Source organism: Pseudoliparis swirei, chromosome 5 (genome assembly GCF_029220125.1).
Source record: "Pseudoliparis swirei isolate HS2019 ecotype Mariana Trench chromosome 5, NWPU_hadal_v1, whole genome shotgun sequence".
NCBI classification, from domain to species: domain Eukaryota; kingdom Metazoa; phylum Chordata; class Actinopteri; order Perciformes; family Liparidae; genus Pseudoliparis; species Pseudoliparis swirei.
This window is the reverse complement of record NC_079392.1, coordinates 20,346,878-20,366,884: the sequence shown is the minus strand read 5'-3', so window position 1 is coordinate 20,366,884 and position 20,007 is coordinate 20,346,878. Positions and strand designations below refer to the sequence as shown.

General features: G+C 38.4%; 1 protein-coding gene across 2 annotated transcripts in view; it reads left to right on the top strand.

Moving 5' to 3' along the window:
- The window catches only part of pex5la (peroxisomal biogenesis factor 5-like a), a 90,778-nt gene that overhangs the window by 27,484 nt on the left and 43,287 nt on the right, over nt 1-20,007 (top strand). The window contains exons 1-3 of one of the 2 annotated variants that reach the window (XM_056414631.1): nt 12,245-12,257; nt 12,788-12,804; nt 14,484-14,588. In XM_056414631.1, coding sequence (XP_056270606.1) covers nt 12,245-12,257; nt 12,788-12,804; nt 14,484-14,588 — 135 coding nt within the window. Of the gene's footprint in view, nt 1-12,244; nt 12,258-12,787; nt 12,805-14,483; nt 14,589-20,007 lie in introns of those variants that run through there. The other variant, XM_056414630.1, reaches the window with a different exon arrangement.

The following is a 20,007-nucleotide window of genomic DNA, read 5'->3' as shown; positions in this document are numbered from 1 at the left end:
TCTTTAAACCGCCACAAAAAATGTTGAGTTCTGTCCACATTAGGCCATACAAGGCTGCTCTTCTCCTGAATCGTCCAGGACCTCCACCTAAAGAACGTGTCCACCACGCCAAGCAGCCACAGGCCACCTTTGGTTCTGTGGACATACGGAAGAAAGAGGGATTCAAGGCCGCTGATCCCCTGGACTGTCCAGCACCTTCTTCCGACGAACAGGAACTAAAAACTGAGCTGATTACAACGAAATCTACAGTTTAAAAAAAAAGAAGCAACATAGAGAAATCTAAGATTCAATTGGATATCCAATAGCGGAATTTCTGTCGCAGAGTTCACCAAGAGGTAACTAAAATAAGCCGCCTGGAGAGGAGTGGAGACCTCACGGAGAAGGTGTTGTAGAATGTGCTGAGTCTTCAGGAGCACAAAGACGTGGAACTCGCCCAGCTGAAAGAAGAACTCCAACTACAGGAGGAAAAGATGGAGGATGCTGAGCGCCTCAGCCACCAGAATTAGAATGAGATGGTTGCTAAGTTTGAGGAATAGATCAAGAAAATCTGTTTAAAGAACACCACAGATCTCAACGAGAACGACCAGATCTTGGAGTCCAGTAAACAAGCATTGGACTTTAACAACGAAGCTCTGGCCGAACATTTCAAAGTGAACTGGACAAAAACAACCAGTTAAAAGCTACTTTTAAAAAGGCTTGGGAAAATATAAAGAGGCCGGCTGAGATGCATCAGAGCCAGCAGACAGAGGTCCAGCTGCTGCACTCTGAAGTCAAAGAGGTGCCAGAAGAACTTGCCAGTGAAGGTCTGAGCTGGAAGACTCTAGCTGACGGCCAACAACAAGGTCCTCGAAGACGTCTGTCCTGAAATGAAAAAAATGAGCTGGGCCATCTTAGTGGGCAGAGGTGGAGAAGATGATGAGGAAAATGCAGGGGAAGTAAGACAAAAAGAAAGAGGAGGAAAATGTGAAAAGAAATCAAACGGGAAAAGACGGAGACAGTTTTTTTTCAATCGACCAAAACACCGCGTGACGACGACGAAAAGGGACGAAGAGGACAACGACAGGAAGCTGGAGGGAGCTGCAGGTGATGTTCAACATCAGTAGCCACCTCTTCCTCCCCCACCCACTCCGTCCTCCATCTCCCTCCTTCCCATCAGTCAGCTATCCTCCCCTCCCACTTTCACCAAAGATGTAGGGCGACACCGTGGCTGCAGGGATTGTGAGTTAACACTGCAGCCTCACAGAGACACCTCCCTTCTCTCTGTCTGGAGTTTAAATATTTTCGCTGTGTCCTGGTGCTCAGGTTCCCTCCCACAGAATAAACAAATATTCTCTTTAGGCTAATTGAAACTATAACAATCTTCCATTTTGGGTTTACTCCTGTTAAGCAGGTTTAATAAACAATCAAATCAATGTTCTAGGTTTCCGCCTCTCTGATTAAATATATAGAGTATTAATACAATGGTATCATGACATGATGATGACTAAGGATTAAAGGGCGGGTTGATATGTTTGTGTGGTGACTCTATGGTCATGGCCGCTCACATGAAAGCTTGCTCCCTGTCCTTGTGGCTGACAAGACCATAAAGAACCACCATTTGGTTCTTCTAAAATAGGACACTCACTGCTGCTCACTTCACTCAGTTTTACGATTCAATCTCACTCCAGTGTTGCCAGACTGGAGGAGTCATATAAAGAGTCCAAAGCAAGAATCAATCCTCTCCTGCTAAGAGTGGAAGTCAAAACAAAGCCTATCATGTGGTGCTGTGTTGCCGAGAGTCATCTCTAGGCAACACAGCTTGAAGGAGGAAAGGAGAAAGGAGAAAAGGAAGAGTAAAGTAAACCGCATAGTGCATCTGAGAGGGTATAAGAATGTGTTATCACAAGCTTGTGAATGTGAATAACATGACAATTGTGCAATTAGTGAGATGAAAGTGAACAGGAATGCAACTCAAGCATGGCACAAAGTCATATGGATTCTAGAAATGTGGTTTATTTTTTAGATATTAGTATTATTAAATACTACGGATATGAATACTAACCGTCTGTAGTATTACTGTACAAAATACACATGTACTGAGTTGAATTAGTTTAAAATGCCATGATCTTCCCCACACATGGCCTACATGTACTGTAACTCCAGCCAGGGTGTTAAATATGTGTATGTGCTCTATAAAAGTAGCCCAAGTTATACAATAATAATAAAAAGTTAATATATGCAGTTATAATGACAAATGGGAATGCATTATCCACCCCTCAGTGGTTAACCAAGCACACTCGAAACCGCAGCAAAATCCATGTGTTTTTCTTGCCAAATTGGATTCTCGTTAATTAAATATCCAACTGCCACATAATAACTTGTGTGAGTACTCCAAGTGGGAGGGGCCCAAAGCTGACAGTAATGAAAACTACAGGCGACATTTAACACCAATGCTGACACTTCCTCAGCCGTTTCTCCCACCTGTCAACTAGAGTTTTCAGCCAAGTGGATACAGTGTCCAATGTGTGCATACATATTCATGAGTAACACATACATCCTCTCGTGTTGCCTCTGGAGTTGGGTTCTTGTATACCCAAAGTTGAAAATGGCATGCTTTTTACATGCTCTTTGATCCATGTTAATGTTTCATGAGCAGTAGCCTGCGTTTCATGTTTCATGAAGTATCCATAGAGATTCCATACCCATTGTTCCCATCCAGGCTGGAGGGTTTAGTTGTATGTTGTCAATCAGCAGGCTTAAAAAAAATGTGCACCTCTGCTTCAGTCATGTCTCCTGACCTTTGACCGACTGTGATATTTCGACAGTTTTCAGGGTCAATCATTAATTTATATTACATTACATGCTGTTGGATTTCTTGGCAGTTTTATTAAGTGGAAAAGACACATTGATATGAAATGTTATTGTTTGCTTGTTTTATTTTTAAAAGAGATTAATCGTTAAATATGGAAATCAGTTTTGATTATATGAATAAAGGCGACTTCAAGTTTAAGTCAGCCATGAAGTGACATTTTTAAATGTGTTAAATCTTCATGTGATCGAAAATGCACGACAACAATATTTAAACTAAGAAAGGCTCTTACACTACACCAGGCATTCAATCAACATTTTCTTTAAATCTATCTCATGTTATTTTGTTCCTGTCCTGAAACCGCTCTCCTTAAATTCCTCATTTCTGATAATGGCTGGATCCAAAATACCCTAATTACATTGACAATAAGGTAATAATATATTAGAGAGTAATTAGTTGTTTTACAATGGGTTTTATAATCTTTCTTTCCCTTTTTTAGAGAGAACAAACTGAGAATGATTTAATATGCTTGTGTTCTAATAAGCATTCATAGTTACAAGGTTTTCATAACTAAATAACAGTGTGATCAGATTTAAGAGATAGTGTTGGCAGATGTCCAGTTGCTCTGTATGTCACATCTAGTTATTTTACTGTTTCTTTTGGTTTCCTTTCTTGAATATCTTTCTTTTAATTACTTACAAAAATAAGATATTACTGTAATTTATTCTCTTTTATAACAAAGTAAAACATATCTGAAGTAGTTTGAGTAGTTATTAGTCATGAAGACAGACTCATTCTAAAAAATACAATAAAAGATGCACTTTCAGAAAATATTTTTTTAAACACCGTTACAGTGTGTGAGGATGTTTCAATGTCCATTTTCTTTTTCTGATGGCCTGAGGTTCAAACTGGCAACCATGAAGAGTAACACAGCTACAGCAGCCACTGTGTGCTAAAGCCTCACATCCTTACCTATCATCTGTTCCAAGAGTTCCCTCAAGTAACTTTGTTGTAAGAAATTTAAATATTAGGAGACAAGTACTGAGTTCAGGCTCTCATACAGTGGAAATGTCTGAACTGTGGCGCTGTAATTTCTCTTCATCGTCAGACACCACATGCACACCAATTATTGCTGAATATCAACTTGAAATTGTATATTTTCACAATTGCAAATAATGTGAATATTTCAACACCTTCGAATTAAAAGTAGAAGGAGGCCCCTTTTCAGTCTGTCAGTGCTAAAACAGCAGCAGCCAGCAATCGTACACGTCCTGCCTGTCACTGCATTGGCAGCTCAGCTGTAGCGAACAGTAGCTCAAGAAGGTGGTCTTAATGGTGTGAACTCAGAGGTAGGTACGTGGGTTTTTGGGCCATATTAGTCGACCTGATGCCTTTGCACTGATTTCTATTTTAGCCATATTTGCTCAGCTGTCTTTGGGAGCGGCAGCCTGTAAACCCCTCCGGGACTGTTTTCATCCATGTATCCCATCGCATTAGAGTCCTCTGCCTTTTCAAGAGTGCCACTTCATTTCTGGGAAAGCTCTGCCATGGAACATTCTGTTCACAAGGACATATGATGTGCTGCACTGAAATTAGGTTTACAGGGAATAATTATTTCCGCGTACGTGAATCTTATCAGGGACACTTACTGTAGATCTTGTTTGTTGACAAAAATGGTTCATTAATTGGAGACTGCATATTAGCTCAATATTGTCAAATTAATTTACAAACAATTACTAAATATATTATTTGACTCAACAGCAGCACTTATGTTATCTCACTTTGAGTAGTCATTTAATGCAATTTGACTTCTGTTTCTATTGCATACTTTTTGTTAACTAATAGTTTTTTGTTGTTTGCCTAAATCAATGTATAAAAAAGTGTTTTTCCTTTAGGATATATATTTGAAGTAACCGGCATACATTGATTTAGACAAAACAACAAAAATGACGATCAAACAAGTATATTTCTCAAAATGTCACTATTACTTCAACCCAATGTAGGAATTATGGAATTGATTTTCAGTCTGCTGTTGTTAGTGTAAATTCCCATGTTTCACTTTCCCGTTTGATTGTTTCTGGAAAAAAATCACAATGAAAATGATGTACTAAATTGCACTGTGATGAGTGTTCCTATGCTATACTATGGGGCTTTACATGACATTGTATGCATGTGAAAAAACTATAGAAAATTCACAACTTTGCTCCAGCCTCCTATACCTCTAATTAGTTCTGTGGCCTGAATTGCTCTTTTGTTCTGCATAAAATATAGTAACTAATGAATCACAAAACTGATTAGAGATGAAAAACAAATCCACCATGCTGTTTTTCAGGGTTATAATCATGTTGAGATTAGAATAAATGCAATTAAATTAGATAATGTATCAGGGAGCACAAAATAACATTGCTTCACCAATCAAAACGCGTCTGTGATCCTGAATGTGGCTTTAAAATAATTTCGTTTTTGGGAGTTTGATCATGTCAAGTCCTGAGACATATTATTTGACTGGCAATTCCATATTTGTTCAAGTGTTTAGAAACCACTCTGAGCCCATGGGTGCTAAATGTATCCTCAGGAAATGAGACTTGTCGTTGAAGGCAGTTATTTCAACCGGAAAGTACATTTATCTCGGCTGTAGACTTATCCTAAAATACTAAAGTAATAAATAAAAAAACACATATACAGGACTGTCTCAGAAAATTAGAATATTGTGATAAAGTTCTTTATTTTCTGTAAATAATAAAAAAAACAAAAAAATCATGCATTCTGGATTCATTACAAATCAACTGAAATATTGCAAGCCTTTTATTCTTTTAATATTGCTGATTATGGCTTACAGCTTAAGAAAACTCTAAAATCCTATCTCATAAAATTTGAATATTTCCTCAGACCAAGTTAAAAAGATTTATAACAGCTGAGTGTTTGTCAAGGCTCAGGAAACCCTTGCAGGTGTTTGAGTTAATTAGACAATTCAAGTGATTTGTTTAATACCCTACTAGTATACTTTTTCATGATATTCTAATATTTAGAGATAGGATATTTGAGTTTTCTTAAGCTGTAAGCCATAATCAGCAATATTAAAAGAATAAAAGGCTTGCAATATTTCAGTTGATTTGTAATGAATCCAGAATGCATGACATTTTTGTTTTTTTAATTGCATTACAGAAAATAAAGAACTTCATCACAATATTCTAATTTTCTGAGACAGTCCTGTATATATTTACATATCTGCTTCCACCAAACCAAATTAATTAAAGGAAGCGGTCCCCATCAAGTTGATGAAAGCCATCAATGGCAGCAATGAAATGTAAGACCCAGGGTAACATTCATAGGCTTAGCATAGCTTATCAGGAGTATTAGCACTAGTGTACAGTAATTGGCTTTAATAACGGGTGTGTCTGTGTGCAGGGCTCCAGACTGCGACCAAATGGTCGCATTTTGCGCCTAAAATTAGACACAGTGCGAGTAAATTTGTCATCAACTCGCGCATGCGCGACCAGTAAATTAGCAGATTTCTTTTTTTTGTTATTAAATATTTTTGTTGCTTACAAACTTGTTCTACACTTCAGCCCACTATAGTTAGCGGTAATGCCTGAATGACTGGTTTGCTAACCGACATTAACTCCAGAAGAAGAAGAAAGGAGACGAAAACCGAAGAAGAAGGCCGGCCTGTGTGAGGGGGCTAATGTGTGAAAAGAGGCAAACCGCAACGGAGACGCAACGAGGGCGAGGGCCGCAGAGTGAGAGGTCCACGAGGGGATCCTCACGCACCGAGCGTCCCGTCGTCCCCGAGTTGAATCTCTGGGTCAACTCAGCCGACTCTCACATGTCTGAGCCCCTAGAGACTGATGCTCACGGTAAACGCATTCGATCGGGAGCGCGCGAGGATTTTGATAAAGTTAGCGGAAGGATTTAAGTGACAACATCCGGTTTTGCAAAGTTAGCGGAAAGAACCACGTGAAACAACATCCGTTTTTCAAAATAAGATGTCGACAAATCATACACGAACATATAAAAGTAAACAATGAACTGATTTTGTATCTTTAGAGATCGTTTCTGAGATTTAGCTTAAATTATTCTAACATTAAAACATTTTTACTGGACCAAGGAAGAGTTTATAAAAATTAGTCAGTCTTGTATGTTAAGAAAAGTCCTGTATATAGATTTCCCCAAGAGTTCCAGGAAATGAATAATGCAGATGTGTTCCATACATATCTGAAATCCCCTACAATAGCAATCAAACTATTTTAATGTATCAATTAGGACATTTTCAAAGTAAAGTCCTAAATGTTTAAAGAAATCGTAATTTCTTTAATGTTTGAGTTGCTTTATATATATGTATTCCTCATAGTCCTAGGCAATAATGCTACACAATAAATAGAATGCTTCAATCAACACCGTGATCGTGATCGGTATTATCGGATCGGCAGATACTGATTTCAGTGATCGGTATTATCGGTGATCGGCAGATACTGATTTCAGTGATCGTATTATCGTGATCGGCAGATACTGATTTCAGTGATCGGTGATCGGCACCAAAACCTGATCGGTGCATCTCTAGAAACCAACAAATGTTTTGATTGGCCACATCGAAGGTGGGTAGACGAAAATTACAGAGTGGCGGGTGGAGATTTCACCCTGTTATAATGGTAGGGGAAACACTGGAGTTGATAAGCGTGTCTTCATGTCTGATCAATACACAACTGTGAGGTGCGTGAATGGACAGAGCGTGAATGGACTCACTCAACAGCTCGATCTACACGAATAGACGGTGCAGCAGCTGCAAACATTTTTTTTGGGGAGCACAGAAGACCCATTTTGACCCAGGAAAAACCATGTGTGCGTCCCTAAATTTTCTGCTTGCGCCCCTAACATTTTAAGTTAGGGGCCACTGTGCTCCTAGTAAAAAAAGTTAGTCTGGAGCCCTGGTGTGTGTGTGTGTGTGTGTGTGTGTGTGTGTGTGTGTGTGTGTGTGTGTGTGTGTGTGTGTGTGTGTGTGTGTGTGTGTGCGTCTGTGTGTGTGTTTTCCGTGTCAGTAGAAATACAAATGCAATGCTTTTTTGTTGCGTGATTGTGGCTCAAACAAACACGCTTGTATCAGAGGGAATAAAGTGTCACAGCTGAGGTGGTAGTTGAGGAGGTCTGGTGGAGTACTGCAATTTCAGTGCTTGTTTAGGGATACAAGTTGCACTCTCTTTTGTGCCTGCTCACTTAGTGGCCATCATTGCAGCTCTTAACGAGTCATGCCTGACCTTTTCAGCTTGTAACAAATCACTGTCTACTTGGAAACCACTCGACACTCGTTGCATTTGTGTACAACTTGTGACCAGTTTGAGCCATTTTTAAAAAGCTTGAAACAACCATATCCAATAATTTCACACTGGAAAAACATGTCTATCAATTTGTGAATCATAATTGCCTTTCAGATTTCTTACCTTGCATCTGGCAACCCTAAATATTTGACTTCCTTAACCTGGAGGCTGGGACCTCTGCTCTAACCAGTGTAGAAACCCTTGGATTTTGTCCACTTGCACACTTACATTACTTGGACATACCGTCCAAGAAATGTAAGTGTAATATGATGCTGTAGTTTACTCATTACTTGCCCATGTATATGGGCTTGATATAAACGGTGTACCACATATTTTCATCTCAAGTACACGTTGAGTATGTGCTCGTCCCTGACGGATCAATATTCCATCTATAGAGAAGAATCTCAGCTATTGTTTGAGGCATTTCTCTGAAGCCAAGAGCGAATCACACGAGAGATGAGAGGATAAAGGGTTTGCAAAAACTCCACTCCAGTAACATAGCCAGCTAATTCTGTACCATGTGGCAAGGTTACAGTATGTTACAAATATGCCTTCCCTGAACTCTTTACGTTGGTCAACACCTAAAAAGGATGATCCTGAGTCCAGCGACCTTTTTTGACCAGCGACCTTGAGTTCAGACATTTAAAAAAGTGTGATACAGTTATCTGGGTCATCTGACAATCGTGTCTCTCCTGCAACCATTTACAGTATTTTGTCTCTAAAGAGGTTGAGCAAAGAACGTCTTCTACTTGTGTAGAAACAATGATCCGTGAAATTCTGATTATTTGACTACTGTCTTGTGAATGTCACAAAAGATGGTACATAGCCAGTCTGCATTTAAAATGTAAATTGACGCATCATTAGTCGTAGACACCATGCCTCCCATGCATGGGAGGAATTACGCTTTAATTGTACACCTGTTGATTGTTTCTGTCCCTTTTTCAAATTAAATGGTAATAAAAAGCCATACACAAATGTTAAATAGTGCAGGTGCCACAGCTTGATGTAACACCAGCTTAAACAAAAATCTGCAATTCATGTGAAGCACTCTGTAAAAACTGCTTCATGTGGATATCAAAGCTCCTCAACTTTGGTCTCAAACACACTCGCATTGAATGCAGGTAGTGTTTGATGTAAAGCGGCTTGAGACCCTTTGTAAAACCAGGCCATGAGCCTCGGGTTAGTGACACCTACTGTTTGTCTGGATGAGGAAAAGTCATAATTTTAACCGATAGAAGAAGCCAGCAATGTGTGACCATGTTCATTGAATGTATTTTAACTCTAAATCTGTCCTTCTGTACACATTACATATATTGTACCTGTCCATCTTGGAGAGGGATCCTCCTCTGTTGCACTCCTGAAGGTTTTTTCCCTTTGTTTCCCGTGAAAGGGTTATTTGGGAGTTTTTCCTGATCCGATGTAATGTTCTGGGACAGGGATGTCTATGTGTACAGATTGTAAAGCACTCCGAGACAAATTTGTAATTTGTGAAAATGGGCTATACAAATAAACTGAATTGAATTGAATTGACCAGTGCTTTACATTGTTCTGGGGTTTGAAGTCCATCTACTGAAAAGTTTACAGCAAAAGCCCAACACATTCTTTTATCTTTTAAAGAGTTATCGCAATAAACAAAAAAGAGCATCAAGGTCCTTGGCTAAAGAATTCATCATCATTATTTTCGGTTGTCTTTGAAATTAGTAACTAAGACATGAAGTGAAGTCACTGCTTCAGCATGAAAGCAAAATTGCAGTTCTTCACGAAGACCATATCCAAGATGCCTTTCCCCACGATAAATACAACATACTGCATGTGGTAGAAACTCTCCAGACTCACTACCACTGAGTCGTATGAAGTTCATAAAGCTTTTCAGTCCAACTTATGAGAATGCCACATGTTACTTTCCAGTAAATGATAATAACAATAATGCATGTATTAGTTTAGAGTAGACTAATGAACACACTGTAGTGGTTGAGAGATTGTAAATTGATTTTCTGAGCCTTGAGATTAACTGCAACATTTATGTCCTCTGCCACCATCAGCACCTAATAATTCGATGAATATGTTTGCATAATTGTGCAGTCAATCTCATCTACTGTGTTTTTTTTCATTGTATCTTCCAGAACAGGCCCACAGTGACCACATATTTAATCAGATCCTGCTGGATTAGGAAAGGAACCTATTTAACCCTTGTGTTGCCTTAGGGTCATTTTGACCCGAATCAATATTACACCCTCCCCCCGCCTTTGGGTCATTTTGACCCGATTCAATGTTTCACCCTCCTGTTACCTTTATATTTACTAACATATTTTACCCTTTGGGTTCAATTTGACGCCAGCAATTAAAACCTCCAGAAAATTCTTAGAATTAATATTGTTTTCCAAGTTTAAGTGTGAGGCACTTTATGTTTGTTTGTTGACTACCGAAAGAACACCGACATTAAACATTGAATGGGGTCAAATTAATCCTAAAGGGGAGTATTGATTCGGGTCAAAATGACCCTAAGGCAACACAAGGGTTAAGGAAAATGTGCCAGGTGGAAGACACCCTGGACCAGTGGCGTCTGATGGAATTTTTATTTGGTAGGGCCATCCAATCAATTTCAGCAAACATCCCAGTGTGATTCAATGCAAAACAAAAATATCAAACACCTATTTCTACTTTGTAGTTAAATATTTAACATTTATTCCAACCCTAACATAATAAGGACATCTTATTCATACAATTCAGTATATTAATATATATTATATAATAATATTCAGTATATGATATATAAATACCATCTAATGTAAATATACAATATAAATATCATAAATATATTATAATAAAATAGACATATCGTATAATATGAATCAAATATATATATATATCAAATCTAATATAACATATTTATATATTAAGATGGACCTATGAACCTTGTTAGGGTTACAGTGAGCCCTTTTTTATCCTCATTGTGTTTCTTCACCTCCTGTGTCCGTCCTCCAGCTGTAGTGACGTTCACGTTCACTTTGCCCAATATGGCTGCTGAAGGAGTTATCATGTGTGTCCTTGTATTTTCTTAAGTGCTTCATGTCCCTTCCTCCCATAACTGTCTATTCTGGATCTGTCCCCGTTGATTTAAAAAGCAAGCACGGAAAACAAAACACTAGCACAACATCATCCAGCTACTGGTCTCTGCAGAAGCTTCGTGTGTTGCTTCCCTTTCTGTTCTCTTATTATGAGGTCCGGTTGGTCTGGCCCAGCTGTTTATGTGTATATTTTTCTGCCAAAGTTATTCTCTCAAACGGGTCTCCGGGGAGGGATTTTACAGAGTTAGGGTCGGGTCTTTTTGTAAGTTCAGTGCTTTTGCTTGCGCTCGCCATGGTCATGTTGTTAAAATGCCAACTCGCAAAGTTTCGCGAGATATCGCGAACAAGATTTTTCGAAAATCTTTTGGCCCAGATGACTTTAGTCCCAAGCTGAACCTATTTTAAGATGCTGATTGGCTAAATTGTTTATGACTCATTTATGTCTTTAATCAGTGATTGGCTCTACTGCTTCTTAGACTCGTCTCCTGTGGGCACAAACGATTCTGCCACAACTCAGCCGTTACAACAATACTGACAGAGAGATGCAGAGGACGTGCAGGAAAAGCATATATTTGGCACAGATATCCTATTTTAAAAATATTAATGGCTATATTCCATATCTTCAAAATAAAAATATTGACAATTTGTATAATTTATAAATAAAATAATGATAATTTTTTTTTCTGGCTCAAGGTGGGTGGGGCCAGGCCCCGTGGCCCTCTATGGGCCAGCCACCACTGCCCTGGACACTGTTGGCTAACACAACACCTGCACATACGGCACAGAAGGAACATTCAACACTTTTCGAATTGCATCACGTGCCATTCAGAAAAACAACTCTAAACAACTGTTTCAAGCTGTTCTGAATCATCTCTTGCCATGTGAACGCTGCTTTGCTGATGGGGTCGTCTTGGCAAAAGATGCTTCATGTGTAGTCGAAGAGGCAGCAGTCTACTAAACATAAAAACTGAGAGTGATTAGCAGCAGTTTTGTCTCTCTCTCTGGTCAGCCAATTTAATTGCAAAACGATGAGCTCCTTCTGATAAAATATGTGGTCTCTTGTCACAGCTATAATTATGATACATCTGTGTGTCTTAAAATGATTAATAGTGTACAATATAATCTGTCTTCTGGCTATGTAAATTGTGAAGTGAATGAATGTCTGAAGCTGGGGGGTCTGCCGTAAAGCCGAGGTGAAGGGGATGACAATAGGCTGGCAAAATCTATTCAACCTCATATTTAATAATTCTGTACTGTTATGTAATGTAGCTAAGAACGACGAGGGGCTGTGGGTGGCAGACGGAGGACGAGGCAGTTTTGGTATTGTGAAGGTCACCTTACATTCTAGTTGCCTGCTTATATTGTCATCATCACTACTGTCAACTAAAAATATAAGTTTTAAGGGCATCTAATTAATACGTAAAGTAAGAGGTTCTCTCTCTCTCTCTCTCTTTCTCTCTCTCTGTACACACACACACATATATATATATATATATATATATATATAATATTATAACAAAGTAATGCTAAATATATGACACTTGAGTATTTAAAAAAAAAATGTTGTGGAAGAACCAACCATCAAGATGGTTTGGTTAGGCATTGGTGGTCAGACCAAGATCAAGTTCATTTACAAGTACTAAATAATTACATATGTATAAAAACATTCTAGTTCAAATAATTACTTTGAAATCTTTTTTTATTTTTGTGAATTGTCACTTTCTGACAACAAACAAATTAAATGCAATTAAAACATTGAACTTAGTTTTTTTACAAACAGAGCATCGTTGTTTACAGACGGGGTGTTAATCACAAATAGCTTTACCATGCTATCGGTTTCACTGTGAAAAGAAATATGAAAAAACTCCGAGGCTTGTCACATAAAGGTGAATAGCTGGTCCACTTTAAAGGTCAGCCCACCTTAAGTGTGACTATCTCCTTAGGGATCTCCACACTGCTATGCCATGTTAACAACTTCAGACTTATAGTAAGACACGCTTTCTCTCTCTCGACTAGACTCTTGGTAATGTTTCGCTGAGCTTGCCATACACTGGGGGGAAGGGAACCCCAAACCCAGTCAGAAACACAGCTACCCACCTAACAGCATTATTAACCGATGCGGTGGAGACGGAAGTGGCTGCACGTGTCCACAACAATAAATACAACTCTGTAACTGATAACTCTCTAAGATGGGGGAACATGAGACCACCTGTTTTGATGGATTTGATATGTGCATCGGGTTAACATTGCAGCTGGACGGCTTATAAGGCTCAGCCAACTACAGGTAAATGTTATGTTGCTGTTGTGGTTTTGGGTTTGTTTGTATTGTCGTAGTTTTACAAGTACAAGTATGAGTACAGGAGCACAGATTCTGACCTGATACCTGATGCTGGTATCAATGGATCCCTAGATTTGGTAAAGACGTGGCCATCGCCCAAAGTAAAGCAGAAAACCATCCCTTTGTCACCCACTCCCAAAAAGTAAATCATTCATGCTCAATGGTATTCAATGTTCTCTGATCATTAGAAACTTGAGGTATCCATTGGTGTTTACTCAAATCAAAACAGTGGGCACATTCAGTGCTACTCACCAAAACGCCACTTGGCTTAACAAAACTGTCATTGTTTTATTTATGTTTAATTGCGAGCAGCCTACTTCTTCCCGTCTGCTGGTAGATTTTTAGTGCTTTACCACCACCTGTTGATTAGTGGACATCAGTCATGTTGCTACAAGTGGTCAACAACTCAACAGCGAGCAGTATTAGATCCTCTCCTTCTTTTATTCTCCCATAACTTTGATCTTTTTTAGTATTGAGCTTCACAGATCACAACAACATGAGAACTGTCTGCAGTTCATCACATGACCTTTCAGGACTGAAGTTTGAACCTTTCATATATCTCTATGTGAGTCCAACATGTCTAATGTAGCTTTGATCAGGACGACCGTCAGCTGCCCAGTACTCATGGACTTTCATCTGCCATACACTGTACATAATTCTTCGTAAGTAATGTGGTCTGTGTAATGAGCTCTGTATGATATTTTGTCATCATAACTACTTGATAAGTACTGCTGTAGACGACCATGCTCATCACTGTCTTCAGTCAACCGTCCACATTGTGCAGTGACCCTCTTTTCATTGCCATGGTCTTGTGGAAATGTCTTTAGTCGATGTGTTGTTACCGTAGACAGTTACCCACACAGTATTTCCATCATCATAAGGTAAAGTCTTTTCTGTAAGATGCCCTGGATGGGGGCAAAAAGCACTGAGTTTTTAAACTGTCCTGACACAAGTCATTGTTGATTTCACTGTTGTAGGGGAAAGACTCTAGGGCTGCAGATAAGACTGTTGCCATGGTCCTGAAGGAGATACCAAGTAAGGCGTCATCAGAAGGGAAGCCCCTCCTCACAGTGACTACCAAGGTGGGCAGATCCTTTTCAGAAACCCCCTCGCCCTCCCCCCCTGCCTCCAATTGGAACGTCCTCCTGTGTGATACTGAACAAAGCAACGCTTTAAGTGTCCTGTAACTGAGCTCCACTGTCTTCCAACTTATTTCTTAAGCCTTTTGACTGTTGTATCTAACAAAGAAGCAATAAATACTTCATTTCCAGCTGCTCTATGTGGTGTATAAAACCCTGCTACTACATCACTACATTTACACAAACAGTGAATAATGATCTTATGATCTATAGAAGCAGCCTCACATTTCTGCAATTATCCACATTACTTTTTATCTCTGAAAGATTCATGGTGCTATTCAAGTTAACATGTATTAAGCAATTGTTATGTATGGGGTGGATTAACTAGAGGGTCACATACATGTCCTCTCTCATTCCTAGTCAGGACAAAAACTAACCTCACATGAACTTTTTACACCTCATAAGCAGCTAATCCTCAACACAAGCAGTGTGTTAATCCATTTCCAAAATGCTATGCCACACATGGGGTTGAGCTATTGATTGAGCTCCATGAGTACAAAATACTGCAGCAAATGACTGAAGCTTTGCTGAGCTTTTCACTTCTCTTTTGCTTTTTAAATGTTGTAGCTGGATACTGTCGGTGTTCCAGTTTCTTGCTCTGTGCTTGATTGCTTTTTGTTCTGTGTGTGTGTGTTTGTCCTTTTTGTATATTACGTTACATTGTATACAACATTATATCTGTCTGTTTAATGACCTGTAGCATGCTTTATAGTTGTTAAACTTTCTAATACAATGTTTGATAAGCTGTCATACAACCAAGATAATGCTTCCACTCAAGTGGAGCAGATTTAATTATGCCTCAGCATCTTTGCTGAGAGATGGAAGCTGCTGAGTTCACACTAACAAGATATGACTTGTATATATTTTGTAAATATATAGTTAATTTTGTTGAATGTGTAAATCATAATTTGTCATAACTTATATTTTCTTATATATATTTTATAAATTGGCAAGATAACATTAGGGAAGAACAGCTTTTCTCTGCAACACATTTTTGCAATTATTTATAGTCCCTTAAGATGCAGCAGTGTTGCAAGAAAAACATCTTTATTATGGATAACAGTTTCGATAATTACAAACAATTTTACCACATGCACAAATCAATATGCTCATACTTCAGAGAACTCAGAGATGGGCTCAACTGAGAAAAACATAAACGCATCCATGAGCACATCCAGCACAATAGTGAGGAACCATTATCAAGCTCATGAAGGTTTTCAGTGAGTGTGAGAGGCAGTTTCAAAGGAAATATCCTCCAGTTCACAGGCATAACAGTCATGAGTTTCCATTATCAAACAATGGTGTTTTGGAAATACACACATGCAGACCTGCTCATGCAGCAACAGCTTCTACAGCCGAACAGACAAAGAATAGAAGCACCTTTAGAAACACAAACTTCATTTGCAAAAGTCAAGTAATACCAGTAATATCCGAGCGTTCTCCGGCATGTATTAGCCACAAACTACACGGAATAATGCCACCAAACATATCATGTTTCATGAAGCATGTTTCCTAGTTAACGTCATCTAATCATAATTGTCATACTATTTGCCTGTAAAGTGAACAATGAATATAATTTAACCTAAACCAGCTAACAGCTCAGCCATATTGTGATTAAACATGACAAACATATCAGAAGAGAGCAAACACAATGACAAAAGTAACAACAATTATTTTGTATTATCAGGTTAAATCATGTATGGATTTGAGCTGCCTGCCCCTAAGAATGACATATGGTAATATATTACAATTATGTTTTTGTTGTAGTTATTATTGGTTATTTCCAAGTATCCTTCACTATAGTACAAAGTCAGACCTAAATGCAAAAGTTGAGAAAAACGTTACGTGCTAAATTTACAGGTAAAAGTTGAATAGCTGTAAAACAGTTGTTGTTTTTTTAAATACGATAGGCGTTGAGCTGGAAAGTTCCCAAAGCACGTTGGTAACACTTATCATTGACTCAGGCTTTAGAAGAACAAAGCCTGGCTCTATCTGACTTGCTTTGTTGTATTCAACCCTCTGGTAAATATTTCAAGTCTGAACTGAGCAAAAAAATAAAAGAAGAAAAAAAAGATTAGGTTGCTTGTTTTTTCTTTTTTTATGCAAATAATTTCATTTTTAACAATCTAGATTTCCAAGTATATGTCACGTCTCAATTTGTATTATTGATCACTTTGCTTAAACCCTTTTTTAAGGAAAATAAACACAATATTTAATCATGTAGGTTGCTTCAATACAGCCACAACTCATGATTGCAGTGCTTTGCTGAGGCTGAAGTTTTAGGGGCAGCGTGTCCCATCGTGATGTCACTTAGCAAGTGAGGAAGGAGGCTCAGTGACAGGCTGCGACTCCACACGCCAGATGTCATCTCAAGTCAAGTCAAGTGTGTCTGTAAAGCCAAATATCACATACGATGTCTCATTGGGCTTCTACAGAGCCATGGGTCTCAGCTCAGATCTAGATCTCTGAGAAGATGAGGAAAACATTAAAGGAAGCAGCATGAACATCAGACGTTGTATATAGGCTACACTATCTATTCTATACTATACATAACAACACCCAAAACTATTTTAACATTTGTGTCATTCCGTAGTGCCATTATTTAATTTCTACTCAACCAAAACCAACCAACCAAAATTGTTTTACTGCTTAAAGGATCAATTCTGTGTTTTTTCATAATTTCAACAAATTTCATGAAAAGTCAAAAATGAACAATGAATGATTCCACCAGTATTGGTGTCTGTGTAGCCAAAGCCTGATATAATTTATTAATGGATGAAAAATGTTCCTTCATTACAAACATGGCCACCATAGTTAATTTTGAGTCAATACCACATCATTCTATTGCCATAAATACACAAAAGTACCAAATGTGTTAATACGCAGCTAATAATTGTTCTTCACAAATGCAATATTCTTTCCTAGTAAATGTTTGCAAAAAAAACACACAAAAAACAAACAATATATTCATGACCTGTATTGAGAGATGCACTACTATATTGCCGATGTTGGTGTTTTCATAGGGTTTGCTATGTATAAACTGATACAAAAATAATTCCACCCTTATCCTTTAAAAAAAGTGAAATACAAATCCAGTGTAAATTCAGTCTTCGCTTTTTCACAATTTGATTTCAAATATTGTGGCCTGAAGACAAATCCTGTAAAGTCATCATGAGTCATAACATGCCCAACTGAGGTGACTGAACTCCAGTAGGCAGGCCCGTGGGAGTACAACAGTTCATCGCCACCCACAACAACAGCTTTGAGACAACTGTAATGAGTAAACAACCTGCTTGCTGCATTACAGGGAACATTTTCAAAAGATATGTCAGATTAAATTCAATTAAATTCAGCTTAAAAAAAAATACATATTCTGAAGAGTTAAATGTGAATCGTATTCCACCTAAACAAAACACTTAAAGATGTTGGCTGGAATTATTTCTCAAGACAACCATCCCTAATAAAGCCTCAGCCTGTATTATTCTAGCCTCTGCCTGTATTTTTCATACACCATTCCCTTTGTGTATTGTTTTCAATTCTCTCCACCTCCCCCTGTCCTCACCTCGACCTCCCCGCCTTCAAAGCTCTGACAAGTTTAACTGGTACACGGCTCCATTAACAGCAACATCTGAGAGATCTCTTGGAGTCAAGCCCAAGCTGCACAATTAGCTCATGTTCTCCATTACATAATTTTCTCCATCACTCTTTCAAGCAAACAAAGTGCCAACGTGATTTACATAGGAGATGAGCAAAAAGGTAGAACTGAAGGGGAGCAGAAGGCAGAAGGGGAAAACGGTAACCTCCTTGTAGTAAAAGTAATAGGCAAACAGCTCAGCAAGCTGCTGCTGCTGTCTTGGTTAATTGGCGTTTGCAGGTTACCTGCTACCAAAGTGCTTGATGCATCTCCCCAGACAAATGCGGTCGACCTTCGTCCCCATATTCTGGATGATTAAAAGATGAAAATGCCGAAGTCTCATCTTTACAAGACCATTATTTAAAGTAGGCCCCGATGGCAATCACAGGAAGTGCTTAGGGAAACAGCAACCGTGTAGTGTACAGTGAAGATAGTTCAATGCCCTCCATCAGGTGACTGCCAGTGGTGATGTAGGCCTACAGCCACATCCTTGATCCTAAATGACATCTGACTTTTGCAATTATTAGTTTCGACCAATTATAAGTCACTCTGTCAGTCAGTTGTTTTGTAAAAGTCTGCAGCAACGCCTGTAGCTTTGTTAGACTGTACTTGGATACAGCAGGGATATGTGCTAAATGCTAGCATCGTTATGCTAACATGCTCACAATGACAACGCAAACGTGCCGATGTGTAAAACATTATCATGTTTTATGTTTGCTATGTTACCACGTTGCCATACTAACGAGTGTTAATTTGCTGTATTAACTGTGAAGCTGAGGTTGCTGTTGGGTGAAGTTTCATGTTGAACATAAAGGTGTACATTTCATAGTATTCCATCCTACACATGTTAATGCATTTAACTGAAAAACAAACATTTTAATCGCATGGCAGCACGAGAGGAAAAGTGTCCAACATAAAGTCGAACCTTGGTGCAACGAGGGATCAACCGACTCCAGCTGCTAGCAGGGCTTAAAACTACAACAATTTAGAATCCTACATATACAGGACTGTCTCAGAAAATTAGAATATTGTGATAAAGTTCTTTATTTTCTGTAATGCAATTAAAAAAACAAAAATGTCATGCATTCTGGATTCATTACAAATCAACTGAAATATTGCAAGCCTTTTATTCCTTTAATATTGCTGATTATGGCTTACAGCTTAAGAAAACTCAAATATCCTATTTCTAAATATTAGAATATCATGAAAAAGTATACTAGTAGGGTATTAAACAAATCACTTGAATCGTCTAATTAACTCGAAACACCTGGAAACACATTTTCAAATGTTTGATTTTGTTTTGCTGTTATAAATCTTCTTTTTAACTTGGTCTGAGGAAATATTCAAATTTTATGAGATAGGATTTTAGAGTTTTCTTAAGCTGTAAGCCATAATCAGCAATATTAAAAGAATAAAAGGCTTGCAATATTTCAGTTGATTTGTAATGAATCCAGAATGCATGACATTTTTGTTTTTTTAATTGCATTACAGAAAATAAAGAACTTTATCACAATATTCTAATTTTCTGAGACAGTCCTGTACATCATTCAGTTAGGAAAGGAGAGGCTTCCTCTACCAGAGATCACGTTTTAATAATCCTCAGTCGATCAAGGGACAAGCTTATACATTTGAAGAAGATGTTTACACAACAATATTAAGAGAGATTAGGGAGGGAATTATGACCCGTTTACAATACCTCTCAGCAGTTTATAATGCATCATCAAAAGC